The sequence below is a fragment of the Monodelphis domestica genome, chromosome 3 (assembly GCF_027887165.1).
Source record: "Monodelphis domestica isolate mMonDom1 chromosome 3, mMonDom1.pri, whole genome shotgun sequence".
Classification (NCBI taxonomy): domain Eukaryota; kingdom Metazoa; phylum Chordata; class Mammalia; order Didelphimorphia; family Didelphidae; genus Monodelphis; species Monodelphis domestica.
The window spans coordinates 86617887-86641827 of record NC_077229.1 but is presented as its reverse complement, the minus strand read 5'-3'; the positions used below and the strand labels follow the sequence as shown (position 1 = coordinate 86641827).

Here is a 23941-nt window from a genome sequence, read left to right as displayed (position 1 = left end):
TTGGGCAAATCTCTAGGCCTTGGTTTCCTCATCTCTAAAGTTAAGAGGCTGAGGGAAACGGTCTGGAAGGTTCCTCCCAACCCTGACATTCCTCTGTTCTAAATGTTCTAGATACCTTCTAGCACCAACATTCTAAGAGCTCAGCTCCTTTCCAGCTCTCCCATTTAGGATTCTGTGTTCTCAGGCTAATTTCTCCCATGGCATTCTGGGATGGTATGATTTCCCTGTACCTCCTGGCCCCTAGCTCCAGTCCCAAACCTCCAGTTGCAAGCAAGACATTTCCACTGGGATGTCTCATAAGCATCTCAAACTCGACTTGTCCAAACAATACATTTTCTTTCCCCTTAAACTTATCCCTCCCTCCCTCCTCCTTACTTTCCCTATCTCTCACAAGGGTGGCATCACTCTTCCACTCAAGTTAAGACTTTTTTTTTTCACTCCTATGTCAATTATCCTATATCATACTCTCATCACCTGCAGTCTGGAATACTGGAGTAAATTCCTAACCTGTCTTCCTATCTCCAGTCTTCCCAATCCATCTTTGACACAGCTGCCAAATTGATATTTCTAAAGCATGGGCCTGACCATGTTACTCCTCTGCTCAGAAAGTTCCTGTGGCTCCCTATTGCCTCTGGGAAAAAAAATACAAATTCGTCTGTTTAGCACTAAAAATCCTTCACCATCTGGCTCCAGCCTACTTTTTCAAGCTTACCACACATTTTACTCCCCTGCACAAATTCTTGGTTCCTGTCAAGCTGGTCTACTAACTTTTATTCCTACAATCCATTTCATCTCTCACCTCCAGATTTTTGCATGCTTTGTGCCTCCACCTTACACCCCAGCTCCCCTTCTTTACCTCCACTTCTTAGAACCCTTCCTTCCTTCCTTCCTTCCTTCCTTCCTTCCTTCCTTCCTTCCTTCCTTCCTTCCTTCCTTCCTTCCTTCCTTCTTTTCCTTTTTTTTAAACCTTTACCTTCTGTCTTAGAACTGAAACTAAGTATCATTTCTGTGTCTGAAGCCACATTTGAACCCAGGACCTCCAAATCTGGTGCTCCATCCACAGAGTCATTTTGCTGCCCCTACCCCTAGTTCCTTTTGAAGTTTGGTCTTCTATCTCCTTAAGAACCCATTCTTGGTTCTCAGAGTTAGCCACCACTCCCCCAAACACTTTGTATTTATTTTGTATATCTCCTGTATTTCAAAGACAAAGTGTTGCAGCAGAAGCCAGGAAAGGGAGAGTTCCAGTCCTGACTCTGACAACACACTGCTTTCTTGTGGGACTCTGGGTAAATTACTTAATATCTAAGTAACTCTCTAAGATTCTTAAAGAGAGAGTAGAGATTTGAATTGGTGAAGATCCTGGGTACAGTCTATCCCTAAAGCCTTTATGAAAATCTAGAGACAAGAATATCCACTCTTGGAAGGCAGTGGCTGTTCCACTTTTGCATTGCATTACTATCCCTAGAAGCTAGCCCAGAACCTGGCACCTGGTTGCCTAATAAATGCTTGTTGACTGATTTATTAATTGTTGTTTCCAGCTGACTGGGAGAAGGAGGAGGTGGTGGGATCTGAGACAACAATATTTTGACTGCCCACCCAAAGTCTGCCCAGAAGGGTTGATCCACTTGAGCTTGGCAGAATGGGCACATTTCTGCAAAGCCAGGAAAGAGGGTGAAGGGGGGTGGAACACTTTGGGGGACAGACTGGGGCTCTGTCGGGATTGGTGGTTCCCCAGGAGAAGTTTTAGGAGGGAAGACTTGGCTTTCAAACCAGTCTAGACCAAGGTCGAGGCAAATTGGACAAGATTGATCAGTTACACCAAATCAAAATAGCCAGGGGTGGGAGGGGGAGAAAGAGAAGTCGGGTAGCCTTGGGCCCTCGACACCGACTGGGCCTCTCTCATTTGCTTTCCATTCTGCATAAATTTGCAGGCTTCATTCTAAACCAAATCATTGGAGGGGTTGAATGGTTTGGAGGAAGGAAGGGCTATGGGGAGGGATGGAGAGCTGGGTCCTTCTACACTTCAGAAGAATGATCTCCCACCCACGGCGTTTAGAGATAGGGCTAAATCTGAGCAGTGCTTAGAGAGCTAACTAGGAAGTGCCGATCCTTCCTTGGAGTCAGGCCTCTAAAGCCCTAGGGCCAGGATCTGGGTGTCTCAGGCACCCAGGTGGGGCAACCTTCCCAGCCCCCCTCCCTGCCTTGATCCCTGCCCCATCTCCTCTGGGGTTCAGTTTGAATTGGAACAAAGTGGCCCCTCCCTCCTCCTCCTCCTCTACCTCCACCCTTCCCCCTCTTCCCCCAGGCCCTAGCCTCCCTGGCAGCTGTGTTTGACTCAGGCTGGGGAAATAAACCGCCTTCCAACCGGCTGGGCCAGGGGCGGATGTGGGACTGCAGTCCCGGGTCCCACTGTTCCAAGGTCAACAGTGTGGACTAGTTCTCCCTAAGTTTCAGCCCAGGATCCCTGGTTTCTGCCCTGGGCACTTCCTTGCATCATGTGGGGCTAGGAGATTTCTAGGATGGTGGCAAAGAGAATGTGGCCCATTCAACATGAAAGCTAATCATTTCCTATATCTTGGACTCAGTTTACTCATCTGCAAAATGGGGAAGGAATGCATCTGTCTTCTGTAGCCCACAGGGCTAATTTGAAGGAAATACTTTGTAAGCTTTAAAGTGCTTTACACTTTTATTAAGCACCTACTTAGAACACCTACTGTTCTAAGCCCAAGGGATAGAAAGAAAGCCAAAAGCCAATCCTGGCTCTCAAAGAGCTCCCAGTCATCGTGCAAAGAGAGACAATATTCAAACAACTACGTACAAACAAGATATAGACAGAATAAACTGGGAGAAGTCTCCCAGGATAGGCACTAAGATTAAAGAGGCCTGGGAAAGGCTTTTTGCAGAAGGTGGAAATTTGATTCAGATTTTAAGGAAGTCAGGGCAGCCAGGAAGTAGAGATGAGGAGCAAAAGGTCCAGGTAACTGGGTTGTTATTATTAGCATTGTCATCATATCATCATTGCAATGAGGATTATAGTTTGCAAGGGACCAAAAGGGACTCAAAGGCTTAGGAGATTGAGGAGAACCCACCTGGTTCCAGCTCTCATGTTTGGGATTCTATGTTTTCAGACCATTTTCTGCTATGGCATTCTGGGATGATATGATTTCCCTGCACCTCCCCACTCCTAACTCCCAGATTCTAGTCCCAAACCTTCGACTGCAAGCTAGACATTTCCACTTGGATGTGGTCCCATAAGCATTTTGGGAATATATTCCAAACTGAATTCATTTTCTTTCCTTAAACCTGTCCCTCCTCCTAACTTTCCTATTTCTGACAAGTTTAGCACCACTTTTCCCCTCGAGCTGTAAACCTCGAAGAGGATGCCTAGTGCCCCTCCTAAGCCACCAGCTTCCTGGCTTTTGATGCCTTTCCTTCAACTTCCTCCCTAAAAGGCAGGAGGGAGGCCTGAAGATCCCACCTTAATTCAGACCGGAGGTCCATCCCACATTGCAACCTCAAAGTCACTGCTCAGTGGGAATAAGAGATAGTGGATAACTAACTCACTGAAGCCCATGCCACTTCTGGGGTCTCCTCCAAAAACTAGGCAGGTTGAAATTGTTCAGCAAGGCACTTTGATATACGAAAGATGGGGATTCATTTACTAGATAAGAATGGCACCTGCTTTACCTTCTCACAGGATTCCATTTCCTCTACAAAGGATTTTCTTTTCAAAGAGCTACATCCTTCCTCAAAGAGTTTCATCCTTTTTGCAAAGGATGCCATTTTTTTCATAGGATTCCATCTTCTCTGCAAAGGATTCTAAATGTTCTCAAAGGGTTATTGCCACTCTCAAAAACAGCCATTCTCAAAGGATTCCATCTTTTCTCACAAGATTCCACCAACCCTGAAACAGATTCTAGCTTTCCTCTCAAAAGATGTTTGTTGAACTGAATGGGTTCCACCCTCTCTCCAAGGACTTCCATTCCCTCTGTTTAGCACAGATCAAGTCTGGTCTCCTCTCAGTTGCTCCAACCCAAAGGGTGGGGAATAGTGTTGGGGGTGGAGCCCTTGGACAGAGCTCAGGGTAGAACAAGTCATAAGGGGAAAGGAAGCCCTGACCACAGCAAGGTGGTGTAAGGTGATGCCAGGAATCCGAGCTTCCACAGTACAATGTCATCCCTCCTGCCCCCAGCACTTCTGAGAGATGGGCTCCTAAAACTGTAGCACAAGGGGAAGGGGCAGGAAATAGGGGCTGTTCCCACTCCCAGTTTCCTCAAAATCACTGAAATGAGAGTCATCAGGAAAGTCTAGGCATAGTCCTGGCTCTGACACTAACACCTCAAGTGTCCCTGGGCAAGTCACTTGTCTTTTAGGTCTCAGTTTCCTCATCTGTGAAATAAAGGGGTTGGACTAGATCATCTTGCTGGGTCCTCCCAACCTTGAGATCTAAAATTATGTGTGTATGTTAGTGGGTATGTGTGTGGGTATAGATGTATGTGTGGGCCTTTGATTCAGTGTGTGTAGGAGGAATTCATGTGTATGTTTATATGTGGGATTGGGAGATTGGAGTGTGCATGTGCATGTTGGAGTGGGGGGTGGTTCGTGTCCATGTGTGGCTCCAGGAGAGCCTGCCAAATTGCCAGGCTCCCAACCTCCACACAGAGGGAGAGTCGGAGGAGAAGGTTAAAGGGAAGCAGCTTTTCGGATGGGTTTGATGCAAGGCAGGAGGCTCAGGGCTACACGTGACCTGGGGTGATAGAGAACAGAATGCTGACTCGGCCAGAATGCCCACCGTGATTTACTAGGCTAACACTGAGCATGGGCAGCAATGGCTGCGGTGGCGGCGGCGGTGGCAGCAGCAGCAGCAACACCAGGGTTGGGCTCTGGGATTGTCCTGCATGCAAGGAAAAACCCAGGACTATTTCACCCTCCCTTCTCTAGTCCCTGCTTTGGGACTGGCCCTGCCGTGTGCATACCAGTTCAGTAAGGACACAATGGTTTTGGGACACCACCCCCTCTTGCCCAAAGCAATAGCATTGCCCCTCCTGTTGGGGCCCTGGCTTTTCTCCCTCTTGACCAATACAAGTCTCTAGGGTGGCAAGCTAGATTTTCTCAGCCATGTAATTAGCCTGTTTTCCTGTTTCACAGTCCCAGACTGAGTCCTTGTTCTCCTTGCCCTGACTGTAGCCCCAGACTAGACCCCCTCCCCAATCCTGATTCCAGACTGAGCCCTGACCCTGATCTAACGTTTAACCTCTAACCCCAATCCCAGGGTGAAACCCTGACCCCAGCCTGTGCCCTGACATAAGCACCTGCCCTTGATTGAGAGTCTGAGAGTGATTTTCATTATCTCGGATCAAGGAAGCCCACCCTCAGGGTAGGAGATACAGCTCAGAGTAAGATAGCTATGGGGTATCATAGAATCATGGGATCTAAGAATTAGGAGGGACCTGTGAGGGTATCCGGGTCAGTCCTATTGTCCAGTGCTGTCCAGGAGACCAGGTATGCTCTGAACCTCTCTCGTCAACCCAGATTCTTTGGCTAAGATATAAAGGATTTTTATCTTTACTGAAGAGGGAATCATGGCAAGGGTCTCTATGGACATCATGTCCTTTCCCCCTTCCCACATTTTCTCTACCAGAACCAAGATCTTGGGCTTGGCACACAACACCCAGGACTAAAAGGAGACAGGATGAGCCCTTTCTACATTGTCCAGTGCCCAGTGCTCAGTTTCTTTTCTGGGCTCAAGAGAGAACTACAGATTCTAGAATATTTTGTTCTTGACCTTGGGAAACTTGGAGATGGGGCCTGGTGGGGGGAGTATATTTGTAAAGGCAGGAGGGTAGAATTCTTTGGGATGGTGAAGAATAATAAATAAGTGGCTTCCAATCTGCCCCGGCTCACAGTGTGACCTTACTCTTATCATCATCATCAGGATTAGTCTTACAGTTTTCAAGGTTTCGGTGGAAAGCTCAGACTCTTAGGAGGTTAGGGAGAGAGAACGAATATTGTTCCTCTCTTGGGTCAGTCACACTGTGTGAAGTCACTGGACTTCAGTTTCAGGGTTAGAGGCCAGAAAACAAAAATGAGACACAGCTGACTCAACTATATGGTACAGAAGATCCCCAGAGTCTGAGCCCATGTATATGGTGGCCTGAAACCTCAGCATCTCAGAGGCAGAAAAGACCTTGGAAAGGTAGCTAGTCTTAGCCCAACCTGGGCAGGAACCCCTTTGATGATGCCCACAACAAGCTGTAATCTGGCCTCTTCCTGAGGAACTCCAGGCTGCCTCCCAAGGCGGCCCATTCCACTTTTGGACAGCTCTAACCGTGAGGAAATTCTTTCTAATATTCAGCCAAAATCTGCTTCCCTGAAATTTCCCTTGCTGGGGCCCAGCAGGACCACTCTAATCCCTCTTTCACATGACAACCCTTCAGACAAAGAACGCAAACACTGATGAGTTCCTCCTCGAGGTCTTTCCTTTTCCAGATTAAACAGGACAGAAAGTTTAGGGGATGCTTCCCCATGACCCCCCTTGAACCTCAGGTACAGGAGAGACCAAGTTGGTGGATGGGAGGGGGAAGGGGAAGAAGGTTCTAAGGCCAAGCCATATGTAATGGAAAGGTGGAGGCTGGGATGGGAGGAGCTGCTAGGCTCAGAGCTGTCCTGGGAAAATCTAAGGAGAGCAACATCAGAGACAGCCTGAAGTGTAGGGAAGGAAGTGAGGAACAGCAGCTTCAGGGCATCGCTGGGAGATGGAGGAGGGAGCTACCTCCTCCCAGGTCTGAGTTTGGGGAAGCAGGGCACCTCTGTGCTGGGTGTGTGCATTAGGAAGTTCCCCCAATTCATCTGACTCTAGCTATGATGTCTGTAAGGGTCAGAAGAAGTCACCCATAGCTCAGACAGCAGTCTTCCCCTCAGGAATCCATCCTGTCAATGCTAGTTGGAAACAATGAGCCCAAAGGTGGTGCTTCATGCTGGCAGATGCTGGGCCTTAGCTAAAATATATTATTATTTTATTATATATACACTTAATATTAATATTGATCAAATAAAACAAATGGTTCCTCGTTTCCCACCTTTCCTTCCTTCAATAGGTACCTAATAACTGAATGAATAAATGACACCTTTAGAGATGAGGGCCAGGAACTGAGAAGGGGAAGGAGGATGGTTGAGTGCCTCCCCCAATATCTAAAGGGAGGAAGGAATACATGGAGTAATGTGGTAGGAGATGATAGCATTTATATAGCACTTCAAGGTTTGAAAAGTACTTTGCAAATACTGCCTGATTTTATCCTCACCACCAACCGGAGAAGTAGCTTTATTATCATCTCTACTATGTTGATGAGGAAACTGAGGCACTTGTTAAATGATTTGATTACACAGCTAGTTTGAGGCAGGATTTGAATTTAGATATTCCTGAATCCAAGTCCAGCACTCTTATTCCCTTTTGGCATCTAGAAGAGGGGTATTCTGTAAGAGGATGCTTGTTTGGTGGGAGAAAAGGCTCATCTCCTAGCACTGAGAGAGAGAAAAGCTATTTAATGGTGAGAAGGAAGGGATAAAAAAAATGTTTAAAGAGGATCCCATCCCCCAGTGAGGCCCAGCAAATCATTCTAGCTCCTACTTCTCTTGGTATCATTCTGGGCCAGGAAATCCAAGCAGGAAACTCCAGGCCAAGTAGGATTTGGACCCAAAGACAGAATAACGTGGCGGTCTTGGTTGGGTGGAGCAGTGGCTGGGCTGGGCGATGGACCTGGCCCTAGGCCCTCGGCCCTCTGAGCCCTAGACCCCGCCAACCACCCCCCTCATCCCAGGCCAGGCCACGATTCATGGAAGTAATGGAACAGCTCTCCAAATAGTTCCTCTTAAGAGTAACAGTTTAAAAATAATGCTTGAGTCCAGTCAACTACAATTCCCAGAAGCCTCTGGGATGCATGGCTAAAAGCCCTTAAGGAGATATATTCATCAACCTCCTTCTCTCAGGGCTCCCAGGCCCCCCTCCTGCTCAGAGGAGAAATGGGGGGGGGAATGGTGCCCTGGGGAAGCTGGCATAGCCCTGAGCCGGAAGTGGTGCCCAGCTCCTGATTCTCTAACCTACAGAGCTTGCCAGCCTGACATTCCCCCTCCTCAATCCTCCCCCTTGGCGGCCTCTTCTCTCCCAAACATATCCGGGTTCAGGGACTGTATTAAAAGGGGATCTATTTTGGGTCGGGCACAGGTTTTAAAATTAGACCACACACCGAGCCCCAGGGAGAAGAAAGACAAGGGAAAATAGCTTCCGCTCAAATCAACTCTGTTCCAGGTCAAGGAAAGAGCCTGGGCCCAGACTTCAAGAGACTTGGATTCTAGTTCCACCTCTCCCATTTACTACCAGTATGACCCAGACAATTACATTGTCATTTAGAGGGACTCAGTTTGCTCATCTATAAAACTTGGGGTGGGATGGTCTCAGAACGTTCCTTCCAGTTCTAAAGCATTTAACAATTCTGGATCTCAGTTTCCTTATTTGTAAAATAAATTTTTTTTGGACTAGGAGTGTGTGTGTGTGTGTGTGTGTGTTTCAGCAGACTTTGGGGGCAATACAAGGTCCCTTGTTGATGGCAGGGGGCATCTCCTAAACAGGAAAACTGGGATGGGTGCTAGAACTTTCTCTTTTCCCTAACTGTACTCTAATCCTTGAGTTCCTAAGCCAAAGGGTTTCCTGTAAGTAGAATAGGGACATCTGTCCTCTGGACCCCCCTCTTTCCCCTCCCTTGGCTTCCAAAGGCCCCAGATTCCAGATTCCACACATACACAATCACCCAGGGTGTGGTCCATGCCACAACAGCTGCTTGGAGCTGAGTTGAGGAGAGGACCCCCCCCCCCCCCCCCCCCCCGGGACTAATCATAACAGGCAGGAGTCCTGACAAAGATCTTGACCTCTGGGTCTCTGCTATTGTCCTGACTCCTTGTAGGGCACAGCCTGGGTTGAAGGTAAGGGTGGGGATGAGGACCTCTCTTCTATCTCTAAAGGGTTACTGAACCCTTATCCCTAGAAAACCCCAACAAATCTCTGGCCTGGCCTGGATAGGGAAACCAAAGAGATGACTGTGACCTAGGTTAAAACATGGAAGGAAAAACCCAAGAGCCTAGCTCCCCTGTCTCAGGCACTGCCTTGTCTTACTCTCTTGGAGCAGAGCTAAAATAGTATACCCAGAGAGGGTGAATCCCTCAGAATTCTCTCATTTCTGAGGATTCCTGATAGCTCAACATGAATATGGGGCAGAGCTTTAGAAATCAGTGAAGCCAACCTAATAATATTATAATAATACAGTGCCAACTATGTGCCAGGAACTGTGCTAAGTAAGCACTTTACAATTATCCTCTCATTTGGTTTTTGTAACCCTAAGAGGTAGTCCTATTATTATCCCCATTCTATTGATGGAGAGACTGAGGCCAATTTAGGTACCACCTAGTCCCATAAGTTACTCATTTTACAAACGGATAGAATAGTAGAAAAGGAAATTACAAGATTAAAACTCAGAGTTCTTGAAGGCCTGGATACAGATGGAGAGCAAGGCTCTCCTCTCCAGTTAGAAAACCCAGATTTCCTTACTTATATTTCTCCCTTCCATACACATTACCACTATCATCCCCCTATCCCCAATGCTTCCTGTACCATCCTTTCTCCCCAGTTCAGAGGATCCTTCCCTCAGATAGCCTAAAAAAATCCCTTTTCCTAAATTTTTCTTATTTATATTTAGAAAAGACCTTCATCAGAAAGACCCCCATGAGCCCTGCTTTATCCCTTCTGTCACCTCTCCTTAGCTTTCCAGTTTGGCTCTTCTAGGATCAATTCAATTCCTATGGGGTCCCCTTCATATCCTTGCTCTCTCCCTACTCAAATAATCTTGTAGTATACATAGTATACTTGTTCTGTATATACATTTGAGTCCTCCAGTAGAATATAAGCTTTTTGAGGACAGGGGTTTTAAAATTTTTGCCTTTGTTTCATTGGGCTTGGCAGAGTGCCTTGTATATAGGAGGCACTTAATGATTGTTAGACTATATAGAACTGGATTCCAAACTTCCCCAGATCCTTCCACAGCTATGGTTCCATTTGATTCTCATAAAGCCCTGGGGTGGAAGATTAGAATCAAGATGAACATAATGAGCCCAATTTTGAATGTCCAGAGAGAAAGAGAGGACTGGAACCTAGAACAGAATCCAGGGCTCCTGACCCCAACTCCAACCATCTTTCCCATCTGCCACCCAGACTGGTGGTGCTTTGGGAAAGGACCTGGAGTTCTCCTACTCCAAACCATACCTTGGTAGGAACATAATAAGATAAATGGTCTTTCAGCCTTTAATTGAAGACACTCAGATGGGGAATTTACTGCCATTGAATCATGGAATCTCAGAATTGGAAGGAACCCTTGAAGGCATCTAATCTCACTCCAAGCAGCCCCTTCCACTTGGAGAGGGATTTCCTCTCCCCTCAAACACCCAGAGATGGTACAGGAATTCTAGGGTCATGACTCATATTTGTGGGTCAGTTTCCAACACTATACTTGCCAGTTACATGGTTGGGCCCATTATTTGCCCATCACACACACTCCCTTGAGGCATGTAAGGAGGCTAAGGTATTTATTTAGAGTTTAGGGAACTGAGGCACAGAAGGTCATCCTGTGAATCCTACCATCAGTGGTAGATGTGGGATTAGAAATCAGGTCTCCTAATTTCCTAGGTTCTTTTTGTTTTAACCCCATAGGGGTTAGGGGAAACTGGATTGGGCATCTAGTTCAGGAATCTGGAAGAGAAAAGGTGCTTAGTCTATTGCTGAGGGCAAGGAAGAGTTTGAAGTTCTAGTTTTAGACCTTAGGGTCTTTTGGCCTGCAGGGGCAGGGGTAACTGGGAGGCTTGGGTGAGAAAGAGACCACCAATTGGGAATGTGTTCCATTTCAAGTTTAGGAGGGAAGGCATCCAATGGGGTATAGGGATATGTAGAGGACTGAACCTAGTCTGGGGACTGTTCTGCTTTAGCAAAGTAGGAAAGACCTATCTGGTCTGCTACTTCTCAGCTCTTGGGGGTGAAGAATAAAGAAGGGGAGATAGAGAGTGCCTGATGGGCACCTCCCCTGTGCCAGGCCCTCTGGCCCATTCCTTAGGCCCTGTGAGTATTACACAATGTCTCCTCCTCCACTCAGGGGAGTTGGGATCTAGGCCATAGGGGTGAAGGGAAGAAAAGGTGGCCCCCCACCTTGGGTGGGAGAGGTTCCTTCTGAACCTTTTTGGGAACAGGAGGAAAGGAGTTTAAGAGAAGAGGATAATTCTAAGAATCTCTTATATTTGCCTCCAGTTTCCTTTCTAGTCCCTTATTTGGACTTTTCTATATCCCTGAAAAGTCAACAGGGCAGGCATGATTCTCCCCATTTTACAATGGAAGAAACTGAGGCTCAGTAGGAAAAAGACTTGCCCAAGGTCAATACAAAGCCAGAACACAGATCTGCTCTAGGCACAGGACCGTGTTTCCATTGCACCAGGGAGGAAACCCAAGTCAAGAAAGAATAGACACGGGGAGCCAGGTGGGGGTAGGGTGGAGGGGTCTGGGTTTTCAGTCCTGCGACAGGGAGGTTCCCTCCGCCCCCGCCCCCCTCCCCCGGCTGTGGGGAAAAGAGGAGAGGAAAGGTTACCCATACACACTATGTGAGGGGGATGGGGGGACAGCCAATGGTATGGTATGGTAAAAGGGTTGGGGGGGCTGGGAGCCCAAGCAGTCTAAGGCTCTGGAGGTGGGAGGAGGGAGGAGGAAGGCAACCCAGCCTGGCTGCAGGGAGGGAGCGGGAAGCAGAGCCGCGGCCGCCGCCTCTGCAGTGCCTGCGGAAGCCCACGGCCCGGGACACCGCAGGGAGGGGGCCCAGCAAGCTGGCGAGACACGGGGGAGCCCTAGCCACGGAAAACCGAGACTCTTTTAGGAGCGGCGCACAAGTCACTGAAGCAGGGCCACTCGGGAAAGGGAGGCTGCTCCAACTCTCCCGGGGGGATGGGGGTCCCAGGAGGGAACAGGCAGCGCCGCAGGGGTTAACGGGCGCCGGCCGCCGGCCGCTGATCAATAATTGAAAATCCAGAATGGATGCGGGCGATAAGAAGCCGCGCTCGATCGAGGGGGAGGGGGTGGAGACGAGGACGGAGAGCGCACAGGACCTGCCTCCCCCACTTAACCCCCCCTCCGGTCCCCCTTGGACACACGCAGCAGCTGCACCCCCCCCTCACCGCGTCTGGGGCGGGGGGGGGGGGGGACACGGCCCGCGCCCAGCTCTCTCCGCTTGGGCCCTCTTCCAGGGAGGAGGAGGGGGGCCCGCAGCGCGTTACAGGCGGGTATAAGTCGAACGAACCCCCTCCCCCCGGTATAACGCGGCGCTCGGGAGCGCTCAGCCCCCAAACTTCGCGGCTCTAGAGCCGCTGCAACTTTGCGCACTCTGCCAAGGCGCCCAGCCTGCCTGCCCCCTCCCCTTCACTCTCCCCCCCAAGCATTACTCCGCCACCCCCATCCCCCAGCCTTTTCCCAGCGCACGTGCGCCGAGCCCCCCCCCCTCCTCCTCCCAAAGCCCCGCGCGCTCCCTGGCCCCCCGCAGGAGCGGGAGGGGGACCCCTGGCCGTCTCCTCTCCCCAACAGGATTGAGAAGTCCCAGTTCAAACAGTGCCCCCAGTTCGGGCTGACAGTACGGGCGCCCTCCTAGAGGACTCCCCCCCCCCTTCCCTTATTTAACCTGGCCCCGGAAAATTGAGGCCCTAGGGTGGGGGTGGGGGGGGCGGGGAGCTGGCAGCCTTGGCCCCGGCAGCCGCAGGAGACGACGAAATCCCGCCTTTTTGTGTGTGTGTGAGTGTGTGTGTTTTTCTCGCCCCTTCTCCCTGCAACTGGAAAACTATTTTTGCAGGGACGAGGTACAGGAAGGGGGAGGGGGGGCCAAGTCGGGACTGCCTTACCTGGGTCAGGCACAGCGGGGACGAATACATGCCGAGCGGGCCTGGGAGGCTCCCGGGTTCGCAGGGGAGAAAACACGGCGGCTCCAAAGTTACTGAGTCATATGTTCACCCCCCCACCCCCCACCCCGCCTCGGTCTCGCTCCCCGTCTCTGTCCTTCTCCGGGTCTCTGGGTCTCTTCTCTCTTTGTCTCTCTCCTCTTGCTGTCTCTCTCCTCTCCCTGTCTCTGTCTCTGTCTCTTCTTTCTGTCTCCCTCTCCTCTCTGTCTCTCCTCCTCCTCCTCCTCCTCCACCTCCTTCTCTCTCTCTCTCTCTCTCTCTCTCTCTCTCTCTCTCTCTCTCTCTCTCTCTCTCTCTCTCTCTCTCTCTCTCTCTCTCTCTCTCTCTCTCTGTCTTTCTCTCTCTCTCTCTCTCTCCCTCCCTCTCCCTCTCTCTCCCTCTCCCTCTCCCTCTCTCTCCCTCTTTCTTGGCTCAGGATCTCGGAAATCTCAGTCCTCCCTCCCTCCCCCCAATTTTTTTTAAACACGAACCACCCACTTTCCAACATCCAACTTTCAAAGAAACGCGGAAAAAGCCGAGAGAGCCTGAGAGGAGGAAACCGTAACTTGCCTCCCCCCACCCCAACCTCCCCCCACTCTCCGGTCTAAAGAACAACGCTTAATAATAATTAGCAATAATTATTACTGATGACGAGCAGGAATAAGAGACCTTGGCTGGGGTCAGCGGCGTGAAGGGAAGAAGGGCTATAAAGGGGAAGAATATAAGGGGAAAAACCAAACCTTGACAGTCCAGTTAACACTCCCTCCCCAGGCAGGTGTGGAGGTTTGAAATGCTGCTTTAAATAAAGGAGGGGCAGTGTTGGTGTGTGTCTCCCCCCCCCCCCCCCCCCCCCCGCCCCCCAGCTCTTTGCTTTCTCCTAAGGGAAGCAGCCCTAGTCCGAATAATTGGGGATAGGGGGGGTTGCGGCAAAAATAGGGAATAAAAAATTAAAAGGTGGAAAACTCTGAAACCTCTTTGAAAGCTGTGGATAGGGCAAGACTTGTGGGCTCAGGGCACCCCCTTGCTCATGAGAAGATTCTACTTCATTGACCCGGGAGTGAGAAGGTAATTACTCCAGAGATTTGAAACCCCTACCCACCTCCAGCTCTAGAGATTGCAGTTTCCCAGAGTCCCACAGGGGGGGTTTGAGGGACTGGGTAGGGGGGAGCAATTGAAGGGCATCTCTGAGTCAGGGAGTGCCCAGAACACTTGCCCCTTCACCCCAGCCAGGGAATGCAAAGTCTCATTCTTTCCATCCCCCATTCCCACCCCCCAAGCCCCCACACCTGTGGCTAACTGGGACAGAAGCATGGGATTGAGAACTGGAGATATGGTTCCCTTACTCTCAGGATGAGCAGGAACACAGTCCTCCTTAAGTGCCTAGCCTAAGCAAGGTTGGCCTCCTAGCTCTCACAGGCAAACAGGATATTCATTCTCTCTCTCTCTCTCTCTCTCTCTCTCTCTCTCTCTCTCTCTCTCTCTCTCTCTCTCTCTCTCTCTCTCTCTCTCTCTCTCTCTCTCTTTCTCTCTCTCTCTCTCTCTCTCTCTCTCTCTCTCTCTCTCTCTCTCTCTCTCTCTCTCTCTCTCCATACATATATATATATGTACACACATATTAATGTATATATATATGTCTCTGCCACTTTGCTTTCAAGATAGCCCTGGAAGGGACAGAGAGAGTCCAGGGGTATTGGTATCTGTCAGAACAATGGCAGGGAGTTGGACATTATAGGTGACTTGGCTAGGTACCTAACCCCAATTTTCATACTTCAAGTTTAATGCTTTTCCTAGACAACACACTGCTTCTAGCTCAAGCAAATTCGAAATCAACTACAGTTTATTAAGTGACTATTGTGTGAAAAGAGCTGGGGGAAGGGAGGGGAATACAAATTTAGATAAGATTTAGTTGCGGCTCTCAAATCCCTCCTAGTCTATACAGCTCATCTCCCTGGAGCAACTGTCTTCACAAAAATTGGAAGCTAAACTCCAGCAGAAGGACTAAACACTACCATGGAAATAAATTCACAGACACAGTCACATGTACAGATGTCATATGTATTTATACAAGCAATGAATCGTGCACATATACCCAGACACATATGTGAATAATCAACATGCAAATTGTCTGTTTATTCCTATTCATATACAAACATACAACATCGGAATTATGGTACCTTATATTCTACACTTAAATGTCCCAAGGGCATCTCAAACTCAGTATGTCCCAACCCAAATTTGGTATGTTCCCCTCAGTCTTGCTCCTCACTTTTCACAGGATTCCATAGGATTTGATAATCTTTAGAAATGGTAGAGACTTGAGAGATTTTCTAGGGCAACCCTCTCATTTTTCAAACGAGGCTCAGAGATTTGCCCAAGGTCATATAAGTAGTTAATAGCAGTACTGAGACTCAAACCTACTTCTGATCCCACCAGGTGGGTCTCTGACCACAGCATCCTAGTCCCTAAGGAACAAAATTAGAAAATCATCTCTGGTTCCTTCCTTCCCAAAATGTAATCAGTGACTATGTCCTAGACATTCTACCTCCCCCAAATCGCTCACAACCTGTTTTCTCCACTCTTACTACCAGCATCCCAGTATGGTCTCTATTCTACTTCAAAAGAGTACTGTGAGCCTCTAATGAGAGAGAATCCAAATAAACTGTGAAAACTCCAAAGTAGCATATCTATGCAAAAAATGATTATAGGCCTCATCCATGTTCACCTGGACTATTGCAACCTTCTCCTAACTAGCTGCTTCCATGGTGGACTCTTCTCCAATCCTCCCCTCACCCCAGTCATCTTCCCAAAGTATTGATCCGGCTTTGACACTATCAACAGCTCCTTGTTACCTATTGGGGAAAGTCCAAATTCTGCAACTTGGAAGTCTAGGCCCAGCACACGTTCATGCCAACCTACTAGCTTTATCTCCCAAGGGAGTATACGCTCCACTTGGGCTAAACTGGAGCTCTTCCTCCTATTCCCCTGCTCTCTCCTTCTCCGCCTTCTCTTACCTCATAGCCCTAGGTCTACCCCTAGAAAAATTCTCATCCTTTATTCACCACCTCCAGGCAGTATTTTTTGATTCTTCCCTTCCACACCCCCCCCCCCCAGCCAAGAGTATCATCTCCCTCAGTACTCCTCACATTTTGCTTTGTAGTATATTTATTTGTGAGTGGCATTTCCTCTATTAGACTCGGAACCCTCCTTAGGGTCCAAACTCCCCCGGTTTCTTTCTTAAATCCTCCCTGCCTAGCAGATGAATAATCAATCTATGGCCACTGAATGGGCTAACAATAATAGTAGTTAGCATTTCTATAGCGCCTAGACCTTTCCAAAGCACTTTCCCTAATGCAACCTCCAAAAGATAGGTAGCTTAAATGCTACCAAATCTTTGTTCCGAGGAAGAATCCCAAGAGGTGGGATTTCGGTTCTTAGGGTCACAGAGCTATATTTTAACTTTATGATGAATCGACACATTCAGAAACTAAGGTTTGACTTGAGAGATTCCCTAATTTGCAGCCTGCAAGTAGCCTGGAACCGAACTTGAACTCAGGACTCGGAATTCCACGATCAGTGAGGGAGACAGTTATACTGATTGGTCTCTCTACTCCTCAGTAATCCGTTGCATTCATTTCTAGTCCGCTAAAGGGGAGGATGGAGAAGGGAGGAGTCGGTTTTACTCCAGTAGCTTTGGGTTATCTCTGTGGACAACGGTCCATCACACCCACTAGTCTTTTGCGTTTTTAGGCACACACCAGCACAAGCTATAGGAGCACACACGTAGATGTGTGTGTATACATCAGCAAACGCCCTAGCCGCCAGGCCGAATTCACACTGTCCCACAATCCGCTTGAGGCTACTCCTGAAAGTGACAACCCCGGGCAGTCAGCCGCGGTCCAGGGAGAGAGGTCTATTTCGGTCTAAGTCGGTGTGAGTCTATTTCTCCTCTTTTTCCCCACCCCCGGTAGAAGATGGGGCTGACGAAAAACTTTCCAGCCCTATCCTTGGCCTGGCCTTCCTTGATGAGAGGGCAGAGTCAAAACTCAAAGGGCCTCTGGGTCTCTGTGCCTGGTGCGGGTGTAAGTGTGCATATATATATATATATATATATATATATATATATATATATATATATATATATATATATATATATATATATATATATATATATATATATATATATATATATATATATATATATATGTTTGCCTACGTGTGTTTATATATTTAGAGGATTCCATAAAAACAACAACGGGTGACCAAGAAGGCAAAGAGACTTGGGAGTTTTCCCTGGAGGCGAGAAAGAACTCCTGTTCTGCCTAAACTGTCTGCAGAGCTAGAAACAACGCCTGGGCTAGGGCTGGTGCAGAATTTGGGGCTGGGTCCAGGGTCCAGAGGCTAGGCTGGGGCAGGGGGTCGGGACAAGATCAGGGGCTGGTTCCCGATCAGGGTCTGGGGCAGGAACAGAAACTGGGACTAGAAGCGATGCAGGGACTGGTGCTAAGGCTGGGACTGAAGCAGGAGCTGGGGCAAAGTCTGAAGCAGAGGCTGGAGCTAGGGTGAAAGTCAGGGGCTGGGAGGTAGTTGGGGGAGGATCAGAGGCAGGGGCTGGGAATGGGACACGGTTAATGTTCGAGCAGAGTATGTTGCAGGAACTGGCTGGCAGGCGCGCAATAGGGAGGCCAATCGCGCAGATATAAGGCTCTGTGGGAACCCCGAACTGTGAGCTCTTGTCCCCTCTCCCCCAGCTCTCTTTGCCCGACCGCCACAGAATCCAGTCGCAGTCCGCAGATGTAAACACCTTAGGCCCTTGCATGTGTGAGGCAGCGAGGGAACCCAGAATCGCTTCTGGAGGCTGATTGGTGGCAGTAGAAACACGAGTTCGCGGCTAGCCAAGGGCCATCTTTTCTTACACGTGGGCAGCTCGGGCCTCGGACACGAACTCCAGGTCCTAACAGCATGCATGTCCCCCTCAAGCTGCAGGTCGTAGCCCAAGCGCTTATATAACCCTCATCCCTAGAGAAACGGCGCTGCTGTCTGGCCTCTTTTTTCCCCGGGGAGAAATGACGGTTTCCTCCTTCTCTTTCCACATACTCCAGAACGGTAGAGAGCGGGCAGACACACCTTTTGCTCATCTCGCTTCGTGGGACCGTGGCCTAGTGTGCTTGTAGGAGATGAAGAGGGCAAACTAGAAGGAGAAGGAAAGGAAGATAAGAGGAAGGAGAGAAAAGAGGGTGAGAATAAAGGAGAAGGGAAGAGAGGAACGAAAGGAGGAAGAACAGGAGAAAAGAGACGAAGTAGAGAGAAAAGAGACATTGGAGGAGGACCTGGGGAAGATAGTGAAGAAGAGGGAAAAAAAGAGAGAGAGAGAGGAGAAAGAGCCTGGAAAGAAATGAGAGGCGATAAGGGGAAGAGGAGGAAGGGGGAGGATCCAGAGGAGAGAAAGGGCAGAAGGTAGAGAGGAGAAAAGTGGAAAGTGGAGAAGAAGGGGAAAAGGGGACAGGAAGGAAAAGATGAGAGAAGAGAGGGGGGGAGGAGAGGAAAGAAAGAAGAGGAAGAATAAGAGAAGAAAGAACATGGAACGGTGAAGTTGAATGGGAATTGATAACAGGGTCTTCTCAAAACGTCCCACAATCTGGCTCCCGAGTTGGGATGGGAGTGGGAAGAGGCGACAGGATGTGCTGGGATTCCGGGTTAGAGAGAGGGAAAATGAAAGGGACCGATGGGTCCCGAAATCCCCTTCCACCGGGAGGTCCACAGTCTATTCCAAGTTCCTAGCGAAGGGAACCCCCAAACCAGGGGAGAAGGTTGATTCTGTGTTTATCAGCTATCCCTCAAGTTGCAGAGTCTGGGTGAACTTTGCTGAAAATGGGGCTCCCTATAACTTTGGGGAGTCCACGCTGGCCCGGAGGGACAGGCTGGAGGCGGGGAAATTCTGCGCCCTCTCTTTTCTTTCCCCCTCCCCCTGCCGGGCCAGGCTCAGGGCCGCGCGTGGGGAGGAGAGGCGAGGGGAGGGGAGGGGAGGGGAGGAGCAGCTCTGCGAGCTGGCGTCTGCGGATGGAGCGTGGAGCGCCCTCCCCGGCCGGGGGGGTGGTGCGGCGAGGGAGCAAGGAGGGGGGAGGACGCCCCGGGGAGGCCACGGGGGGAGGGTGATAGGCCAGGGGGACCCTAGGGGGAGGGGGCACCCCAGCTCCAGTATCTGGAGGCCCCGGCAGGCCCCGGACGCGCTTCCCCCTTCCCCTCTCCCTCCCCTTGCTTTCCTTTCAAGTTCAAGTCGGTTCGGGGCTGCGGTCCTTCTCCGCCCCCTTCCACAGCGGCCATTTTCCGCTACATCCACCCTCTCCTGCCTGCGGTGTGGGCTTGGGGGGCTGCAGCGGCTCCCCCCGCCCAGCTCCCCTCCCCTCCTCTTCCCTCCCCTCTTCTCTTCTCTCCTCCTTTCCCTTCCCTCTCCTCTTCCTCACAGCCAGCTCCGGGAGCTGACCTCCCCTCCCCCTCTTCGGCGGCCCGCGCCCCCAGCGCCTGGGTGAAACCCCCTCCCCCTCTCCTTGGATTGAGCGGTCCCCGGCATCTTCTGGGGGGCGTCACTTCCCCCAGCTCCTTTCCTGTCCTGTTCTGCCCCCAGCTCATACACCAAACCCAACTCCGACACATCGCCACCGCCCTGTCTCTTCCCTTCTTCGTGATGGCGGGGGGGGGGGTAAGGTGGGGGGAAGGCATCGGGGAGACTACGGGGAACCACTGGGGGGTACTGGTGGACGCCCCCTATCCAACCCCCTGCCCTGGTCCCTGTTCTACCCCCCAGACGGACGCAGGGGAGCCCCTCCCTCGACCTCCTATTACCCCCCAGTCCCCAAACATTGGACACCCCCCCCCAGACATTCTACCCCCTCCCTCAGACAATCAAACTTTTGATCAGAGCTAGGGGAAAAAAAAGTCCGGCGAAAACGAAAGTGTCGTGAAACCTACCATAGTCCCCGGATCCGGCCGGCGCCGAGCAAGTAGCAGTCCCGGCAAAAGGGGGGGGGAAGGGAGGGGGGAGAGAAACTCCACGCCCCCCCTCCGGAAAACAGAACACCCAACACCCCCCCAACGGAGGGACCTCCCCTCGGCCCTCCCCCCCGCCCTCCTTCCCCCCCCCCCCCCAATTCCGTGTCCCCGGGGTTGGAGTTGCTAGCTCAGTGTTTAATCATCTCGGGCGATTTCCTTCTAGGACCCGGGTTGCAGTGTGAGCCGATCCACCTTCGCGATTTTACAAAAAAAAAAAAAAGAGAGAGAGAGAGAGAAAGAGAAGATAAAAAAAAAGCAGCGGCGAGGAGAGAGACAGAAACCAAGAGAGACATATGTAGCAAGAGAAACAGAGAGCCAGCAGCGAAGGGACAGAATAGGAGACAGGAGAGAAAGAAGGAAAGGCACACATAAGGAAAGTGAGGAAGACACACATAAGAAAGACTGACACCCAGAAGGAAAGAATGCGAGGGAGGCTGGCAGGTCAGAGAGAGAATAAGAGGAAAAGAAATAGAGGATTTGAAGAGGGCACATAGAAAGATAAAGAGGGAGACAGGAGAGGAGGAAGCAAGCAAGAACCGACAAGAGACGCGGTGAGCGACAGGCAGAGGAGAGAGGAAGAAATCGATTAAGAGAGAAATGAGAGCCAGAGAGGAGACAGAATGCAGAGCAAGACAACTGAAAAGAAGTGGGAGATAGATAGGAGGACAGAGATGGAGGAGAGGAAGAGCCTGGATTGACCCAAGATGCGAATGAGTGAAGAGGGCAGCGAAGGGAAAGGCACAGGTGGACGGGTCCAGGAGGATCCAGGGATTCCCCTCCTGAGTGCAGGGCCGGGGAGAACAAGAGATAAATGCTTAGAGTGTGGGACGGAAGGAAGGGGAGGCAGATGGAATAACAAATTATTATTATTATTATTATTAACATTACAAATAATAATAACCACCAATGAGATAATACCACTAGCGAAGGTGCGGGAGGCAGCTTCGGGGCAGCCCGGGGCCTGCGCCCCCTAAAACCGGGCCTGAGCTTCCCTCGGACCCCAGAGGCTGCGGAGAAGGGCCAGACCTTCTCCTGGACTGCGGAGTCTCTGCTCTCCTGGCCTTGGGAAAAGGCTGGAGAGCCTCCGGTGGCCCAACTCCGAGCCCTTATGCTGGGGCTTGGAACCTGGAAGCCGGCCCCTTTGCTCTCCCAGCCCCTCCCCTTCCTCGGCTCTCTCCTCCCTTGGCCACCGCCTCTTCCTCTCTTCCTCTCTCCCTCAGCCTGGTCCCTCTGGCCCTCTCCGTTCTCTCTGTGTGTGTGTGAAGAGGACGGAGTCTGTTTACCTTTCGCTTTCTGTGTCTATGGGTCTGACTCTCCCCTCTTTAATCTCGTATCAGCCTCTTTCTTCCCTGTCCCTCTTCTGCTGGAAGGACTAAAGGGCTGGGGTTGGGCCTGGGCTCCCGCCGGGCAGGAGCTGGGGTCGGTAGGTCTGTTGGGGTTGAAAGAAGACAACTCAAGGCTTTAAGGGGAAGAGGGAGTGGTGCTGAGGTTCTTCTGGGGGCGATCAGGGATTGAAAAGGGAGAAGGTGCTGGAGGAGACATCCTTGGTGCCCTCACCCCCACCCCCGCTGGCCCAGCTCACTAGGGGAAATGGGAAGTTTGTGAAGGAGCGAGGGGCTGGAGCAGGTGTTGGAGAGTTAAACCTGGAGAGGAAAGGAGGGAAGACAGGGAGATTCCTCTTTGGTTCCTCTCCCTTTTCTGGATGTTTGGCTCTTTAAATTCAGTGCCCAGCCAGGATGTCAGAGATGGGGAAAGAAGGGAGCCAGAGGGACCACAAGCCCCCCTGAAGTCTGGGGAGAAAGGAGGGAGATGGGCAGCATCACCTGGAGATGCGAGCAGGGCCATCCTAGCTCAATGAGACTCCAGATACTTGAAGGTTTCTGGTTTAGGGAAGGGGAGATGTGGGGACTAGAAGAGATCACCTGCTCGACTCCATCTGTTCTTCCCCATCCCTCTGTGTGTGCAGTGTGCTCCCTCCTTTACAGGTGTGTATTTAGTATCTCTCTGTACCTGCTTAGTTGGGTGATCGTGGTGGGGTGTGTTGATTCGAGTTGTTGTTGTTGTTGTTGGTGGTGGTGGTGGTGGTGTGTGTGTGTGTGTGTGCCTTTGCTTATGGCTTTACCTCTCTGTAGTTCAGTTTTTGTATTGGGGTTTGGGTGCTGGGCTGCCCTGTTATTTCTATCAAGTTCCCACACTCCCACTCTCCCTTCTTGGACCCCAAACACTGGTCCCACTCTCTGCTTTCCTCACTCGCTCCCCTGCTTTTCAGGCTTGAAGACACAGGTGCAGCTGCATCCTTAATATATTCTGATTGGGCTTTCTTCATCTTTAACCAAGAAGGGGTTCACTGAGGGGGTAGACAGAGAGATCCCACTTCCTTCTTCCCCAGTTTGGAGGTTCACCCCTACTCTCTGACTTGAATCTCTATCTATGGAGTCCAGACTTGATTCATGCCCTAAAAGGGCTCCTTTGGGAAGAAAAGCAGTTCCCAAAGTCGAAGGCCTGAGGTCAGGTGGGGCATTAGGTACCTTGGCCAGTGGGTAGAAGATCAGATGGGCTTTGAAGGGATTTTGAAGATCATCTTCAATTCTCTCATTTTAAAGATGAGGTTGGATAGCAACATGTAGTAGGCTATTTTGTTTTAACCCTTGCCTTCTCTATCAGTTCTAAGGCAGAAGTGTGGTAAGGATTAGGTAATTGGGATTAAGTGACTTGCCCAGGACACATAGCTAGGAAGAGTCTGAAGTCAAATTTGAATCCAGGACATCCTGTTTCTAGAGCTGGCTTTCTATCCACTGAGGCACTACTGCTCCAAAATGTAGTAGTTTTTGATGAGGAAAGAAATGATGATGGGGACCAAGAGACTTGGTCAGGGGTTAGGCAAGGGGATTAGACAGTTGGGGTGGGGATGCAAATGAGCTTAAGGAGAGTAGACCATCTCTCAGAGATAAGGCTCAGAGGGTCCATAGAGATCCCCCTGGCTATCCCATCTCATTTTACAGATATACATAGTGAAGAAGACCTACAAGACCAACCAGATTTTGAAACAACCAAGAACCTTCTAATATTGATGGCTGGTTCCAGGTACCCTTTGTCTAGCCCTCTGACCCTCAACTTTCTATAGAGTTTTTTAGCCCATTTTGTATCTTAACCTATTTCCCTTGTTTTAGTTAAGTCTGGGGAAGCATCTTTTCAGAATAATATGGTTTAACTATTTGACAAAAACTGTTGGGAAATTTGGAAAACAGTATGGGAGAGATTAGGTTTAGAACAACATCTCACATCCTATACAACAAGATAAATTCAGAATCAGTGAATGACTTAAATATAAAGAAAGAAACTATAAGTAAATTAGGTAGAATAGTTTACCTGTTAGATTTACGGGAAAGAAAAGAATTTAAAATCAAGCAAGAGATAGAGAATATTGCAAAATGTAGAATGGATAATTTTGATTAAATTAATTAACATTAAATTTAAAAGGTTTTGTACAAACAAAACCAATGCAACCAAAATCAGAATGGAAGCAACAAATCGGGGGAAAATCTTTATAATAAAAACCTCTGACAAAGGTCTAATTACTCAAATTTATAAGGAGCTAAATCAATTGTACAAAAAATCAAGCCATTCCCCAATTGATAAGTGGGCAAGGGACATGAATAGGCAATTTTCAGATAAAGAAGTCAAAACTATCAATAAACACATGAAAAAGTTCTAAATCTCTTATGATCAGAGAAATGCAAATCAAAACAACTCTGAGGTATCACCTCACACCAACAGATTGGCTAACATGACAGCAAAGGAAAGTAATGAATGTTGGAGGGGTGTGGCAAAGTTGGGACATTAATGCATTGCTGGTGGAGTTGTGAATTGATCCAACCATTCTGGAAGG

At 49.7% G+C, this 23941-nt stretch overlaps 1 protein-coding gene across 5 annotated transcripts in view; it reads right to left on the bottom strand.

Annotated features, from left to right (window-relative positions):
- Window positions 1–20225, bottom strand: part of NFIC (nuclear factor I C) — a 144598-nt gene extending 124373 nt beyond the window's left edge. For 2 of the 5 annotated variants that reach the window (XM_056822384.1, XM_056822386.1), the window contains exon 1: window positions 12970–13311. In XM_056822384.1, coding sequence (XP_056678362.1) covers window positions 12970–12999 — 30 coding nt within the window. In that variant the 5' untranslated portion in view covers window positions 13000–13311. Of the gene's footprint in view, window positions 1–12969; window positions 13428–19971 lie in introns of those variants that run through there. The other 3 variants (XM_056822388.1, XM_056822385.1, XM_056822387.1) reach the window with 3 other exon arrangements.
- Window positions 20226–23941: the final 3716 nt, after the last annotated feature.